The sequence below is a fragment of the Hyaena hyaena genome, unplaced genomic scaffold, assembly GCF_003009895.1.
Source record: "Hyaena hyaena isolate Hyena2069 unplaced genomic scaffold, ASM300989v1 scaffold_126, whole genome shotgun sequence".
NCBI lineage: Eukaryota > Metazoa > Chordata > Mammalia > Carnivora > Hyaenidae > Hyaena > Hyaena hyaena.
The window spans coordinates 1576923-1592020 of NW_024080759.1; the positions used below are offsets into that span (position 1 = coordinate 1576923).

General features: G+C 36.2%; 1 protein-coding gene across 8 annotated transcripts in view; it reads left to right on the forward strand.

Moving 5' to 3' along the window:
- Nucleotides 1-2283: 2283 nt before the first annotated feature.
- WDSUB1 (WD repeat, sterile alpha motif and U-box domain containing 1) overlaps nucleotides 2284-15098 on the forward strand; it is a 45076-nt gene continuing 32261 nt past the window's right edge. The window contains exons 1-6 of one of the 8 annotated variants that reach the window (XM_039237521.1): nucleotides 2286-2448; nucleotides 2839-2951; nucleotides 4768-4969; nucleotides 6931-7115; nucleotides 9051-9143; nucleotides 13017-13110. In XM_039237521.1, coding sequence (XP_039093452.1) covers nucleotides 2888-2951; nucleotides 4768-4969; nucleotides 6931-7115; nucleotides 9051-9143; nucleotides 13017-13110 — 638 coding nt within the window. In that variant the 5' untranslated portion in view covers nucleotides 2286-2448; nucleotides 2839-2887. The other 7 variants (XM_039237515.1, XM_039237522.1, XM_039237520.1 and 4 more) reach the window with 7 other exon arrangements.

Consider the following 15098-nt stretch of genomic DNA (forward strand, 5'->3'; position numbering starts at 1 on the left):
CAACAGGGAAAATGTTAAATAATTGTTGCTGGAAATGTGAACTATTATACAGAAAAATAAGCTACTGGAGAAATTTTAGACATGGAAAATACTCAGGATATAAGTTGAAGTTTAAAAAGGCAGTTTACAGGACTTTGTAAAATTATTGATATTTATATGAATGAAAAACTGAAAGGAAATATCTGAGTGGACCTTTTCTCTTTTTTGAAGTGTAGTTGACACAACATACCAGTTTCAGGTGTACAACACAGTGATTCACAGTTTATATACATTATGAAGTGGTCACCATGATAAATCTAGCTACCATCTATGACCATACAAAGCACAAAGCTGTCACATTTTTACCTATATTACCTATGCTGTACATTGTATCCTTATGTCTTGTTTTATAACTGGAAGTTGTATCTTTTAATCCCCTTCCTCTCTTTTGCCCATCTCTCACCTTCCCCCACCCTCTGACAACCACCAGCTTATTTTTTGTACCTATAGTTGGTTTGTCTTTTGTTTTTTGGATTCCACATATAAGTGAAATCACATGGTATTTGTCTTTCCCTCTCTGACTTCTTCCACTTAGCATAATACCCTTTGAGTGGGTTATCTTTGAATGATGCAATTATTAGCTATTTTTATTTGTATTTTCTTTATTTTCTACAAAGAGCTCTATTACTTACACAGTCACAAACTTGTTTTTAGAAAAATATTGTTTTGGCAATACTTTGGCATGTAATTAGGTGTCCAAATCTGTTATGATGTACTCCTTAATTTAAAAAAATCACAGGAGCATCTCAAAATCATGAATTTGGTCACCCCTTTTCTGTTTGTCTTTTTCATTACAAATAATTTTCAGTGATCTCAATTTCATCTTTAAAAAAGAATATTTTAGGTGCTAGGTCAAATATATGACTTTAGTTTCCTCATTTTTCTTTTAATGTTCCCTCATTAAACTGTAACGTTGCATAGGTTAAAAATAAAAGCTATCTCCTGATGGCTGATGTTATAAAACAATTCTTAAAGGAGTAGACTGTATTATAGAATACTTCCCTCATCACCTAACTGCAAACTGCATATGCTTTTAATTTAAAAACGAAAAAAGTCTGATCAACAGAAAGCAAAAGACTTCTCTTAAAAGCTATGTTTGGTAGTATTACTTCAAAGACTTACCAGAAGAAAAGCTCCAGGTAGGTTCTAACAGCCCCATAACTATTCAATACTAAACTAATCTTCCTTTTAAGAAGGATAGTCTCTGTACTATAGCAACAGTGTAAGCTGATATAGGACTGGAGAAGTACCATTGCAAAAGGCAGCATGTATTCTGAAACAAGGTTTCCTGTATATTCTGCTTAGTTTGAAACTGATCTAAATTCTAGGATTGTAGTATTTATCAATGTCCCCACATTGTCACTGGCATGAAATTATGTATTTTGATTGATGTTACTTTAATAAGTTCTATAGCAAAATTATTGACTAAACTATATTTACTTTTTTCTTAAAGGTTGTTAATTTGCCAATATATACTTATTAATAAGTACCAAAATTATTAGTAGCTTTCAAAGTTTCAACAGTTCACTGTATTCCTTAAATATTAGTTTTAAAATCTTTACAAAGAAAATTTAAAAGTAAAAGCTTTCTGTATCTTTGATTTTCATCTGGGAGCCCTATAGTGTCTCGTACTTATCCTGTATATGCGCTTAATTAACAAACGTTAGCATGCTAGGAATGTTTTTTAATGCTCAACTTTTTAATCTCAAAAGTGATTGGCAGGACGACTTTGTAGTCACTTACGCGCGAAACCACTGTTCACCCGTGAACCAAAGAGACGCAAAAAGGTGGGCGGAAATGCACATTGGTTTCAGGTGATACCCGGATAACCACAAGTGAAGTGAACAGCAGGAACCTCAGGCTGCCCTGAAGAGATATAGGAAACCTGAGCACGAAGACGATGTCCTGGACCGCTGAGGGCCGAGCTAGCCTAAACAGAAAAGAGCAATCACGGAGCTCAGGGAACAGACAAAACAGGAGAATTACGGAAGGAAGGAGCTTCAAAAACCCTGCACTGCAATAACCAGACAGTGGATACAATGCCATCTTTAAAACCATATTTTAGGCGCTCGCTAGGCCTTGAGACTTCAGTTTCCTCAACTTGGGGCGAAAAAAAACTGCAAAGAAAGTTTCCTCCCCAAACTCCTCCTTAACCGGAGCCAGAATTAAAGGACGTCTGCTGCGGAGGACGGGAGGGCACGCATGCGCCGCGGCGAGAGGCGGGCCCTGGGGGGCGGGGCCTGTTTCTATTCTCTCAGGGTTTCCGCGGTTGCCAGCCCCGCCCGCCTCACCTGCACGTCACGTGATCCACGCACCTCCGAGGGCACCTGAGGGCGGATCCTGCAAGCCTCGGGTCTTACAGGTGGAAGTGGCCGCATCCCTGGGCCGGTTTAGCAGCGACGGCACCAGGTGGGGGAGCACGGCTGGGGTCATCTGGCGAAGCCTCCCCTCTCGGGGTGTCTGAACCTGTGGTCCTCGGAATCTGGTTCCGAGCGCGCGACAGGGGCCGGCCAGCACCCGTACCGGAGCGGGGCGCGGCCGTGGGACCCGGGTTGGGGAGCAGGGCGGGGCCTGCGGGCGTTGCGTGGAAGCCACAGCTGGGCCGAATCGGATGCCGCCTCGCGCCCCGGAAGGCCTGGCTCCCCGCCGGCCGGCCGGCCGGCTCCTGGGCGGCTCAGTGAGCTGAGGCCTGGAAGGCTCGCAGATTAGGGTACAGTCTTGGTCCCTACGCGCAGGGGGAGTAAGTCGCGGGCTTTATTTGGGGAGCTTTTGGGACATCCCCGGTTTGCTTTGGATTAGATGGGGATGCGTGTGTTGACATTGGCGGGTTCACCCGGCGGGCCCAGGGATGGAACCTCTGGCGAGACAGCTGAGCCCTGAATGGAGACGCCCACACCCGGAGGCCGGAAGCGGTAGGCTTGAGAGTGCTTTTCCAAACCGGCTGTTCGTTCAAGTGGTTGTATCGCTGTTTGGTCTGGAACTGCAAAGGGAGCTGAGTGCCGCAAAGGTGTGGAAGCCAAAATTTGTCTGCAAGATTACCTATGTGTACCTGCACAGTGGGGATTTGGCAGTTCGCCAGAAAACACCGCATGATCTTGCTTGTTTTCAGTGCGCTAGTACAGGTGACAATCTACCGGGACGTTTCGCGATTTGGTTTTTTTTTTTTTTTTTTAGAGTTTATTGAAGTTTATGTTTGGAAAAAAAGAGGCTGAAATTTTGGGCTGTGATAAATATTGTTAAAGATATGCTCCATCTGTTTGTAAAGAATTCCGCAGATAAAATTATAACAAGGGATCATGAATTACAATCTAAGAGTACACCTATCCTTTCAGGGCCGGTTACTGTTTAATTTTGCATTATTTTTCCACTGCTGGATTTATTTTTATTTTTTTACTATTGGGACATTTACTTTAAGATTTCTAACAATTTTGTATTGTGTTCACATGTAATATTTAAAGGTAAAACTCAAATGGATTTAGAAAAAAACGCAATAAATATTTATTTGAGCATGTTAGGTGCCTGAACACTGTTTTGTGTGCTGTGGATACGGAGATGAGCGAGATGGACAAGATCTCAACTCCTTTGGAATTTACATTAAGAAATAGGACCCCAAAATCAAAGGAAAGAGAATTTCAGCATGGGAAAACAACTTTCTGAAGAGCTAAGACTGAATCCATTTGACCAGGGAGGCTGGAAGGAAATGAGGGAAAGGAGGAGTGGCAGGACTTGAGATATGAGAAGTAGGCAAGAGCCAGATCATGTAACAGTTTGTAAGCAGTGACAAAGGGTTTGGATTTCATTCTAAATTTGTAAATTTGTTCTTAAGTGCTGTCTGGGTAAGTCCTTTTGCTACCCTTTCTCTTTGGTTTCCTTCTCTTAGTTTCCTTGACTTATTAAGTTGGTTCTTCACCTCAAATGTTTGATGTCATTTTATTCTTTATCAAACAAGATGGTGGACCATGACATGAGAGCTTTCAACACTGCCACTGAAATTTTGAATGAAACTGTTTTTTAGTTTTTATGAGTGAACCGTGCAGCTAATGCATCTTAAAGGCAGAGCTTTAGCCTTGCCTCACTTCTCTGCGAGGAGCAGTCAAGACAGTTTGTTAAGAGTGGAAAATCTTTTTGAGTTGAGCTTTGCCAATTTGCAATGAGGCATCTTTGAGAAGTAATTAGTTAAGGGAAAGGCTTCAGAGGTGAAATACATACTCAAGGTTTTGGATGTTCAGTATCAAATCAGTTTGAAATTATACAACAAAGTTCTTTTTCAGGAGTTATGGAACTTTATTGGTATGCCGGTTGTGACTGTGATCATTAGAGTTTATAGTCTTATTGGCATTTTCTCTCCCAGTTATTTTTATCTCAGGTATAATAGTTTTCCCTTTAAAAATATGAATGTAGGAGTTTTCTCTGAGCAGATTCTTAAATTGATTTTGACTCTTTTATGTGGACTTGAGTTGCATTTATTTGAATCCGATGATGAAGTAATCTTTATTTAAAAATTGCAGGATATTTTACTTCAAATAAGAACCATGGTGAAACTAATCCACACATTAGCTGATCACGGTGATGATGTCAACTGCTGTGCATTCTCCTCTTCCCTCCTGGCTACTTGCTCTTTGGACAAAACAATTCGCCTGTACTCCCTCAGTGACTTTACTGAACTGCCCCACTCTCCATTGAAGTTTCACACCTATGCTGTCCACTGCTGCTGTTTCTCCCCTTCAGGACATATTTTGGCTTCCTGTTCAACAGACGGTACCACTGTCCTATGGAATACTCAAAATGGAGAGACTTTGGCAGTGATGGAACAGCCCAGTGGTAGCCCCGTGAGGGTTTGCCGGTTTTCCCCAGACTCCACTTGTTTGGTATCTGGGGCAGCTGATGGAACAGTTGTTTTGTGGAATGCTCAGTCGTACAAGTTGTATAGGTATGAATATTTATATCCTTTCTGTTTTAAAATCTATTAACAAGTCTACCAAAAAAATTAAAATGGAAAGCAGAATATTTTGATGACTTGAAGAAGCAGGTAATTTTCATACATCACAAGGAAAAACATTTTGAATTGTTTTCTGAAGGTCAAAAAAACTGATGTTTAATGTGGTTCTTGATGCTTGGCTCTGAGAGTTTTGTATTTCCAGTCTTTCTCTTGTAAAATAAGGGTTAATCTTGTTAGACTTTTATGGATTTGACTTTAAGAGCTAGATGAAGAAAACGGTCTTTTGAATAAGGTTCAGTAATTTTAGGCTTTATTTTTGTCACTCAGGACTCAAGTGTTCTCAATAATAGAGTAATGGTAGGTAAGTCTTACTTGAGAGACACAGATATTTTCCAGACTAAGATTCTTGCGGGGTGAATAGTCAACCCCGGGGGGAAAAAAACCAACCCTTGTAATTAGTGTAATGTTGTGTTAATATATATATACAAAAAACTAAACAGACAAAACAAAACTGAAAACTCCTTTTAGATAAAAATACATCAGTTGCTTTACACTAGTAACGTTTTGTTGCAACTTGCCAACATGAAACCTATGTACTTTTCTGTATATTGTAGTGAAATATATATAACACAAAGTTTACCCTTACAACCATGTTTTTCTTACTTTTTAAAAAAAAAACATTTATTTTGAGAGTGAGCGGTGAGAGCATGCATGCACTAGCAGTGGAAGAGCAAAGAGAGAGAGAGAGAGACAGAATACCAAACAGATTCCACGCTATCAGCACAGAGCCAAAATCAAGCATCGGACGTTTAACCAACTGAGCCAACATTTCAATATTGGCAATAAACTTTTCAATAGAACCAAGTAAAATAGCTCAGTGTGCTTTCTCTTCCCTTCCCTCCCCAGCATCATTCAGTGCACATTAGATTTAGGTCTTTTGATTGAAGAAGGTGAAGCGGCGTTAATGAACAGTTTAAAGAGAATGCGCAGGAGGAATGACGTCTTTAAGTTTTTTATACGCATGAAATATACTGGTCAACTAGGAAATTTTCCTTTTCACTTATCAGATGATGATGTCAGCCTCTCTAGCATTGCTTCCCTAATGTATGCTGTAAAATGCTACACTGCAGTAGAATTAAGCGCTGGATGGGACACTGCGCTTATTGTTGGGCTTTTATCATTTATTTCCCCTAAATTGAGAGAATAATTAATACTGTCAGCACAGTGCTTCCTTACCTTCCCAAGATAATTTTAACTTGTTCACAACATTTTCTTTTCATAAAGAATTCATACTTGAAAATAAGATAAAAGGTTTTACTGTTGCTTCTTTTAATACAAAAGTTGAAAGTACTCTTGACCCCAATAACATGTTTTTCAGTAAAAATAAGCTTTTTTTTTTAATGTTTTATTTATTTTTGAGAGACAGATAGAGACAGCATGGCAGGGGAGGGTCAGAGAGAGAGGGAGACACAGAATCTGAAGACAGGCTCCAGGCTCTGCGCTGTCAGCACAGAGCCAGACGCAGCGCTCGAACCCACAAACCGTGAGATCATGACCTGAGCTGAAGTCGGATGCTTAACCGACTGAGCCACCCAGGTGCCCCAGAATAGGCTTTTTAAAAATATGTGACTATGGTTGATAGCACTGGTTGTCAGAGCTTTTTTTGTTAAATTTTGTAGATTTTAAACAGACTTGCCATTTGGAAAAATACAAAGATACATGGACTTTGGTTTAGATCTGTATAGTTTAGGCTTGAATACATTAAAATGATGTTTAAATTCTCTTTTTTTTAAGTAGATAATATTTTATTTCTACAGACATCTACTGCCCTTTCTAGTTATGGCCTGTTTTCCTGTTTTTACTATATCAAGCTGTTTTTAGAAAATATAAGGTCACAGATACTCTGAAATGAAATGAAAATCTCCCCCTTTTATTTTTTGCTTTTATTTCAGGTGTGGTAGTGTTAAGGATGGCTCCTTGGTGGCCTGTGCATTTTCTCCAAATGGAAACCTCTTTGTCACTGGCTCCTCATGTGGAGATTTAACAGTGTGGGATGATAAAATGAGGTGTCTGCATAGTGAAAAAGCACATGATCTTGGAATTACCTGCTGTGATTTTTCTTCACAGCCAGTTTCTGGTTAGTATTTTACTCTTTTAAGCACTAGTGGTTCCTATTTGTAATTTGTATATGACTTTTAGTTCTTTTATTCACTTTCATTTCACCTTTACTAAAATGAGAACTCCTTTTAATTCATTCCTTTTAAGGAATGATTCTCCTTTCTCTTGATCAAAATGAAATCACAAAGAACATGGGGGAAAATCAGGTTTTTGAATATATGTTGGGGATGACTCATCTTTGTACAGCAGATCTGGATTCCTTGGCTATGGTAATTTAGAGGACTTGACCCTATTGGTTGTGCTGTAGTTTTTAAAATACAGTATGTTAATATTCAAATAGAATTGTGAAATTAAAAAATTGGAAATAGAAGCTATATTTTCAAAAGTTTACTAATTTAATTTTTGAAGCAAAAGCTAAATTTATGACATGTTTGCCAACACAATTAGCTTTTAGAAGAAATACACACTCCTCTGAGTATAGATAGACTCTTGGTTTTAAATAGATAGCAGGGAGTTAGTAAGCTTTCTTCTGCTTCATTCCCTGTGTTCAGATGGGACTTCTGCCTTTGTTACTTCCAACCTTGTTACTGTCCTACTAGCAATATAATGGAGGCTACATTTCTAAATTTAAAATTTTTTAGTAGTAGGTAATGTTAATTTTAATGATTTATTCAATATAGATTAAATGTTTCAGTAATTGATAATAAAATAAGATATATTACTACTTTTTGGCACTAGGTTTTTAAAATCTGGTGTGTATATTCTGTCACATTTCAATTTATACTAGCCACATTTTAAGCGTTCAGTAGCCACATGTGGCTAGTGACTACCCTTATTGCACAGCCCAAGTCCAGAAGGTGGACAGGATCATTTTGGCACTCCCCTATTTCAAACCCATCAGTGAATGATTCAGATGAGGTTAAGGTAAGAGAAAATGCCGGATTCAAAACACATAGCCAGGCACACTCTGTTTCCCTGCCTCTCAAAGCACGCTTGGCCTCTTGCATTCTCTTGCCACATTGGCCTCCTTTCATTCCTTGAATATTTCTAAGATTTTTCCAAGGGTTTTACAGGTGGACCCTTCACCTGGTTCACTCTTAGATATCCTTTAGATTTCAGGTAAAAATCACTTAAGGTGAACCTGTGGTTACCTACTTAATTGTATCTTAGTGCGTATCTGTGCCAAAACTTCCTTTGACGAGACTGCATGTGTGATGTTAGGTGGAACTTATATAAAACTGAGTTGATTTCAGTATTCACATTACCCACAGGTATTTAGGAGCTTATCTACTGTGTATATAATTATACACTGAAATTATCTCAGTAAACATTAAAAACGAATGGATTTTTTATGACACCAAATTTACTGATTCCTTCCCCAATTTGTATAATTTCCACCAAATCACATAAACTGAATTAATGTTATTTTGGATTTATGTAATTCCAGGATTTTTCTTGATTAAATCAAATGGCAGAAAAATCTCATTGTTCCATGTGAATTATAGACTAAGGTTTTAAGAAATGGGTATGTCCTTTAAAAAAAAAAAAAGGTTAAGTTGAAAATAATTAAACGTTTAACACTCATAACTATAACTTTTCTTCCTAATTTTTTCCATCACTACTAGCCTCACAGACTCTAACATTGGGCAGGAGAATTCTCTAGGCTTAGTGACTCAATATCAGCCCATGGAGCCTTGAGTTACTTTAGGGGAAGGTAAATTAAAAAAGGTATTTTGTTGTAGCAACTTCAGGAGCAAGATTCCTAATCCTCTGAAGTACCTTGTTTAAAATAAATTCTTTAACCAACATTTCATTCTATGGTATAGGTTAATATCTCTTGTGAATATTGTGAATGAATAGAATTAACATCTCGATATAGGAAGTTGAAAATTTTTTTGGCTTAAATGTTTTATCAATTCTTGTGTATTTATTTTTAACAAATTTACATTTTTAGATGGAGAGCAAGGCCTTCAGTTTTTTCGATTGGCATCATGTGGTCAGGATTGCCAGATCAAAATTTGGCTTGTTTCTTTTACCCATATCTTAGGTATGTATTAACTAGTCGTTCTCTAAAATTATTTGTGATCAAGATAGAATTTCTATTTGAATTATTCTTTTTACTTAAGGAACTCTAGATATACAGAAGTGATTATAAAGATATGCTTTAATAAATTTTAATCAGTAATTATGTATACATGATTTAAAACTTGGACGCTCATTGCTGATTATGACCTCAGCCCCATCACCACACACATTTCTTCTGTGCGCTTTATCCTTTTGCAATTCTTTGTGGTTTTCACAATTTCTATAAATGTTGTTGTACCACCATATTTTAAATGTATTCACTGTAGGGATTGTTTTTTGATAGTGCATGGGAGGTCTTTCTTCTATGTATTGGACTATTCCTTCACGTGACCCTTCAGTCAAAAAACTTACATTGTTCAGCTTTGGAAAACAGTATTCCCTTAAGTTGTTTCTTTAATAATTTCTTTCCCATGTCCTCTCTTTTAATAACTCTTATTAATAGAGTATTGGACCTCCTAATTTCATTCCCTATGGAATTTTTTATTCCATCATATTTTCAATTTCTCTTAGCTCCTCTTTTTCCTCTGTTTCTTTCTCTTAGTGTTTTCATTTTATGAATGCAAGACCATCTCAAACCTCTTAGGACATCAATTAGAGGCTTTTTGTTTTGTTCCCTTCTGTTTCCTGATTAGCTTTGTTTGCTCTTGGGCCCTTTTTTTTTTGTTTACTCTGATCTTTCTCTTTCCTATGGTTGCGTTCTTCAAATGTCTGGTGATCCTCATTTTCCATTTACATGCAATTATTAGACAATAATAAGATATTTAGAAGCTCTATGCACATAGTGGTTTGTTGCTGGCTTCCCTTTCAGATAAGGAGGTGGGTCGTTGGCCCTTTCTGAGAAGGACTTAGGGGCTTAGAGAATTGCCCTGGGGCTGCTATGGAGCTGCCCAGAAAGCCGTTATTTTCCCTAGAAATATTTTGCCTAGAAAGAAGTTTCAGGCTTTCATTCAGCATGCTATGGATGGGATCAGGGAGGGATTAGAGGTAGACACTGTTTCATGAACAGACTTTTCACCAACTTTTTTTTCAGGTCAACGTCTGTGTCTTGACATTCCTTTTCCTCAGCTTTTGATAGTCCTAAGTCTTTTGGGAGTATTCTAGGGCAGGTTAGCTCTCTTCCTGGACCTAGCCCCTCCTTTTGCACTCTGGCCTGTTACTCTATACCTCCTCATCAGTTAATTTGCTTTCTGACTTTCCAAAATTGGTTTGAATTTCTGGATTGTTGATAACTCTCTATTCTCTTCATTGATGTAATTTTATATCTTTATTAATTCTTTCACTGTCATTTTAATGAGAACTCTGAAATTATATGATCATTTAGCCATCTTGCTTCAGATGCCTAAAAATATTTTATTATTTGTTACTTAATAAGTTTCAGTGAAATTACAAACTGCATTTCGCTGTTTATAATTATTGTCAAAGATAAAGCTGGGCACTAAAGTGCTAAGGATAGATTTTAACCTACTATTGCAGTAGGGAGAAGAGTCCAGCATGAACTGTAATCAACTTCACTTTATGCAGAGGTGACTGGGCATCTTGAAGGGAGAATGAGGGAATAAGGAAGGGAGTAAGTGTGGCTCTGTAGGGTCAGGGAAATAAAAATTACAAAAAACCAGGAATGATGGAGCCATGTGAATCTCATCCAGGTTTGATAACTGGCACTTAGGGTAATTAGGTTCCTACCCTCCCACAGAGAGTAGGATACAGGGGCCCTGTCTTCAGGTGTTGGCTGGAACAAACAGTAAATTCTATTGGCAGCCTTGAGTTCTCTCAGGCAGGTATTCTAAGCGGTCTAGGGTCATCCTAGGCGTGCAGCTGTGAGCTGTCAGAAACTACATTAGTATAAGTCTGTAATAGGCCAAAGTCAAGGCCTTAGTTGAGAAGAGGGCTCAGAAGAGTTTTGCTAGTGTTTCGATCGAGGAGAGAATCTTTGTCATTATACTCGTGTATAGAGAAGAGACCATTGTCAGGGAATAAATACATTTCTTTTTGTGGAAATTTAGTTAATTTATTGCCTATTAGGTTATATTTAGTACTTCTTTTAATGTGTTCAGTGACAGGCTAGTGAGGATTGGTGTCCCTTTACTTTGCTGCTGTCCTATCATTTTGCTCCTGCCAAACTAAAATTTTTAAGAGAATCCTTGAATATAGTGCTATATTGGAGGTTATGAATATGTCTTTAATAATTATTCCAAAGTAAAGCTTTTCATGCATTGTCTGGAAAATGTGTTTTTACACTGACTCTCTTTGAAAAACATACTTAACAGTTTATAAACATGCATAGTTAAAGCCTTTTTATAAAGTCTTTATTGGGGCTTCTGGGTGGCTCAGTCAGTTAAGTGTCTGACTTCAGCTAGGTCATGATCTCACCGTTCAGGAGTTTGAGCCCTGCATTAGGCTCTGTGCTGACAGCTTAGAACCTGGAGCCTGCTTCAGATTCTGTTCTCCCTCTCTCTCTGCCCCTCCCCTGCTTGTGCTCTGTCTCCTTTTGTTTCTCAAAAATAAGTAAACATTTTAAAAAATATAAAAAAATAAAAATAAAGTCTTTATCATCATTTGCATCTAATTATTTTAATTGCTTATTTGTGGGGATATGTAGATAGACTTAGAGATTTTATCCTTGAGAATATAACCTATGGTTCTATTGCAAGTTTTATTGGTCTTCATTTGGTTTTCAACTTGTTAACATTTTTGCTGTGTTTGGGCGGGTTCATGATCTGTGTTCTACAGTGCCTTCAATGGCCACATTTTCTCTCCCTGATGAAAAATACACGTTTCTTTCTATTTTTAATAGAAATAAAGAATGTAATTTAGTAATAATAGTAAATTTATTTTTTTTCTATTTGTTGAAACTTTTACCTTCTCTAGTGACTTTTTGTTTTATTAAATGCTGTTTTCATAAGAGCCATTAACACTTCAAAAAAGTTTTCATTAGGTCTGAGAAAAATTAACAGATTTTGCTTATTTCCTTAATTCCTCAGGTCAAATTTTTAATAATAATTTTTATAGCTTGTCACTAAAATGTATTGAATTCCCTCGGTTTACCTTTAAAATAGTTGTTATTTCATTTCAGTAATTATAGAAGGTATTAAAAGGATTTTACTGTTCCTGTGATTTGTAGGAGTATTATATATTGGAATATAAGATGGACAAATTATCATGGATTATTTTTATTTAAGGAATGAAAATATTTTCTTAATATCATGTTTTAAAAACTGATCTTTAGGCATTTGAGCAATTTGATTCCTTTTTAGGCATTTGGGAAATTGGTGTGTGTGTGTGTGTGTGTGTGTGTGTGTGTATGTATGTATGTGTATATATATATGTGTGTTTATGTGTATTTTTTTTAATATATATATTCTTTAAGTAGGTTCCATGCCCAGCATAGGGCTCAAACTCATGACCCCAAGATTAAGAGTTGCATTCTCCACTGACTGAGCCAGCCAGGAACGCCATATATATATATGTATATATATATATATATTTTTTTAATTAGATGCCAAGATTGTCTTATACTATAGTTTAAAACTTTATATTAATTTAAAATTTTTTATTTTTATGGATTTTATAGAGTTTAACATTTTACATTTTAAAAGCATTTGATCATTACAATCCTCTTCATCTTTGCTGAGTGCACCATTTACTTTATGCATTACTGAACTTCTTAATCACACTGCACTTCAGTACCTGAGTTGCAGGAGGATTTTTTTTCATTTTTGTATTGTTTAGGCACTTAAAGATTATTTATTAAAATAAATAAGTGAAATAGTTTTGACGTAAAAATAAGTTCTAAGCACAGTCAGCTTGCTAATTTTTTTCACCTTATTATTTGCAGGTTTTGAATTAAAATATAAAAGTACACTGAGTGGGCACTGTGCTCCTGTTCTGGCTTGTGCTTTTTCTCATAATGGGCAGATGCTAGTCTCGGGGTAAGCTTTTTAGTAATTTCCTTAAACCATTTTCATGTGAAATAGAACAGACATACATAAAAGTACGTAAAACATAAGAGGATAGCTTAATAAAGTGATACAGACCTGTGTAACCACTACTCAGGTCACGAAATAGAACATTACTGCTTCTACTCCAGAAGTCCTCCTCTTCCAGGTACCCCTATAGGGTAATAGCACCTTAGGTCATATACAGTATTGCTTTCTGTTTTAAACTGATTTAAAACAAATCATACAATGTATATTATTTTGTGTTTGGCTTCCCTTAGTCAATGTGATATTTATGACATTCATTCATATTAACACAACTGTGGTTTGTTGATTTTCATTGCTATGTAATATTCCATTGACTGTGTATACTATAATATATCCAGTTTAATGTTGATGGAATATATGGATTATTTTCAGTTTGGGAGCATTACAGTAATAATTCGGTGAATCTATTTGTATCTTCTAGTGTACATGTTTATGCATTTTTGTATGATAAATACATAGGAATAGAATTTACGAGCCATAGAATAGTTGTATTTTCAACTTTGGTATATAACATCAAATTGTTTTCCAAGTAGCCGAATACCCCTGTAACAATGTCATTTTATATCTTAGCCTATACATGATATTTGGTGTTGTTTGTCTTTTTAAGTTTAGCCATTCTTAAGGATGTGAAGTGTTAACTTACTGTGTTTTTTGCATTTGTCTAGAATGATGAGGTTAGAATCTTTTCAGAAGTTTATTGGCCATATGTATTTCCTCTTTTATGAAGTGGCTGTTCATGTTTCTTGCTTATTTTTCTTTTGTTGAGATTTTATATATATAATAAATATTATATATATTTTGTATATATATACTCTCTCTATATTTCAATATATGAGCCATTTATTGGTTCTGTGTGTTGCAAATATCTTTTCCCTTCTGTGGATTTGCCTTTTCACAGTTTATAATTTTAGTGTAGTCAGTTTATGTTCTGAGTCATGAAGATATTTTCCCATATTATCTTCTAAAACCTTCATTGTTTTTCTTTTCTCAAATTTGATTTGTGTGCATCATGTACAATATAATCCAGTCTTATTTCTTTCTATATAAATAGCCAGTTGTCCAAGTACTGTACAACGAAAATGTCTTTTCTCCATGTTGTTCTGCTACCTTGTCAGAAGTCACTGACCGTGTGTATGTGTGGATCTGGTTCTCAGCCTGCATTTGTTATTATAAATAATAAACTTATTATTTTTCTGTTTATTCCCTGCTCTAAAACGATTCTGTCTTTCCAAGGTTTTATATTTTAGCTATTCATGAATTTTGACACTTCCATATAAAGTTTAGAGTTATCTTGTCAGATTGCCTCCACTTACTCTCTGTATAACAGGCCTGTTTGGATTTTGACTGGGGTTGTAATGAGTCTGATAAAAGTGGAAATAATTGACCTCTTTATGATATTGAGTCTTCTAATCCATGAATGTGGCATATTTCTCCATTTATTTTTGTTTCGATTCCTTTCAATAATTCCTTTCAATAATTGTCATCTGTGTAGAAGCCTTCCTCATCTTTTTATTAGATTTATTTCTAGGCATTTAATTTTTTTTGTTGCTGTTATAAAAGACATCGCAAATCTAGGAAAGTAAATCCGGGAAAACCATGGATTTACTTGTAAGGATCTTAAATTTTGTATTTTTGATAACAAAAATCAATCATATCATGTTAATAATGATGATTTTTGTTTTTTCCTTTCTGACCATTATACCTTGATATCCTCTATGTCTTACTGAACTGGCTGACACTACCAAGGTAATGGAAACAATGATAATAGCCATCCTTTGATTCCTTTTTGCAAAAAGAAAGCTTTCATTATTAAGGTTGTTCATATGGGTTTTGAGGAGATAAACTTTATTAGCTCTTCTGTTCCTTCTGGCTTATAGGTTTCTTTTTTTTTTAATCGTGAAGAGGTACTATGATTTTACATGATTATTTTGAAA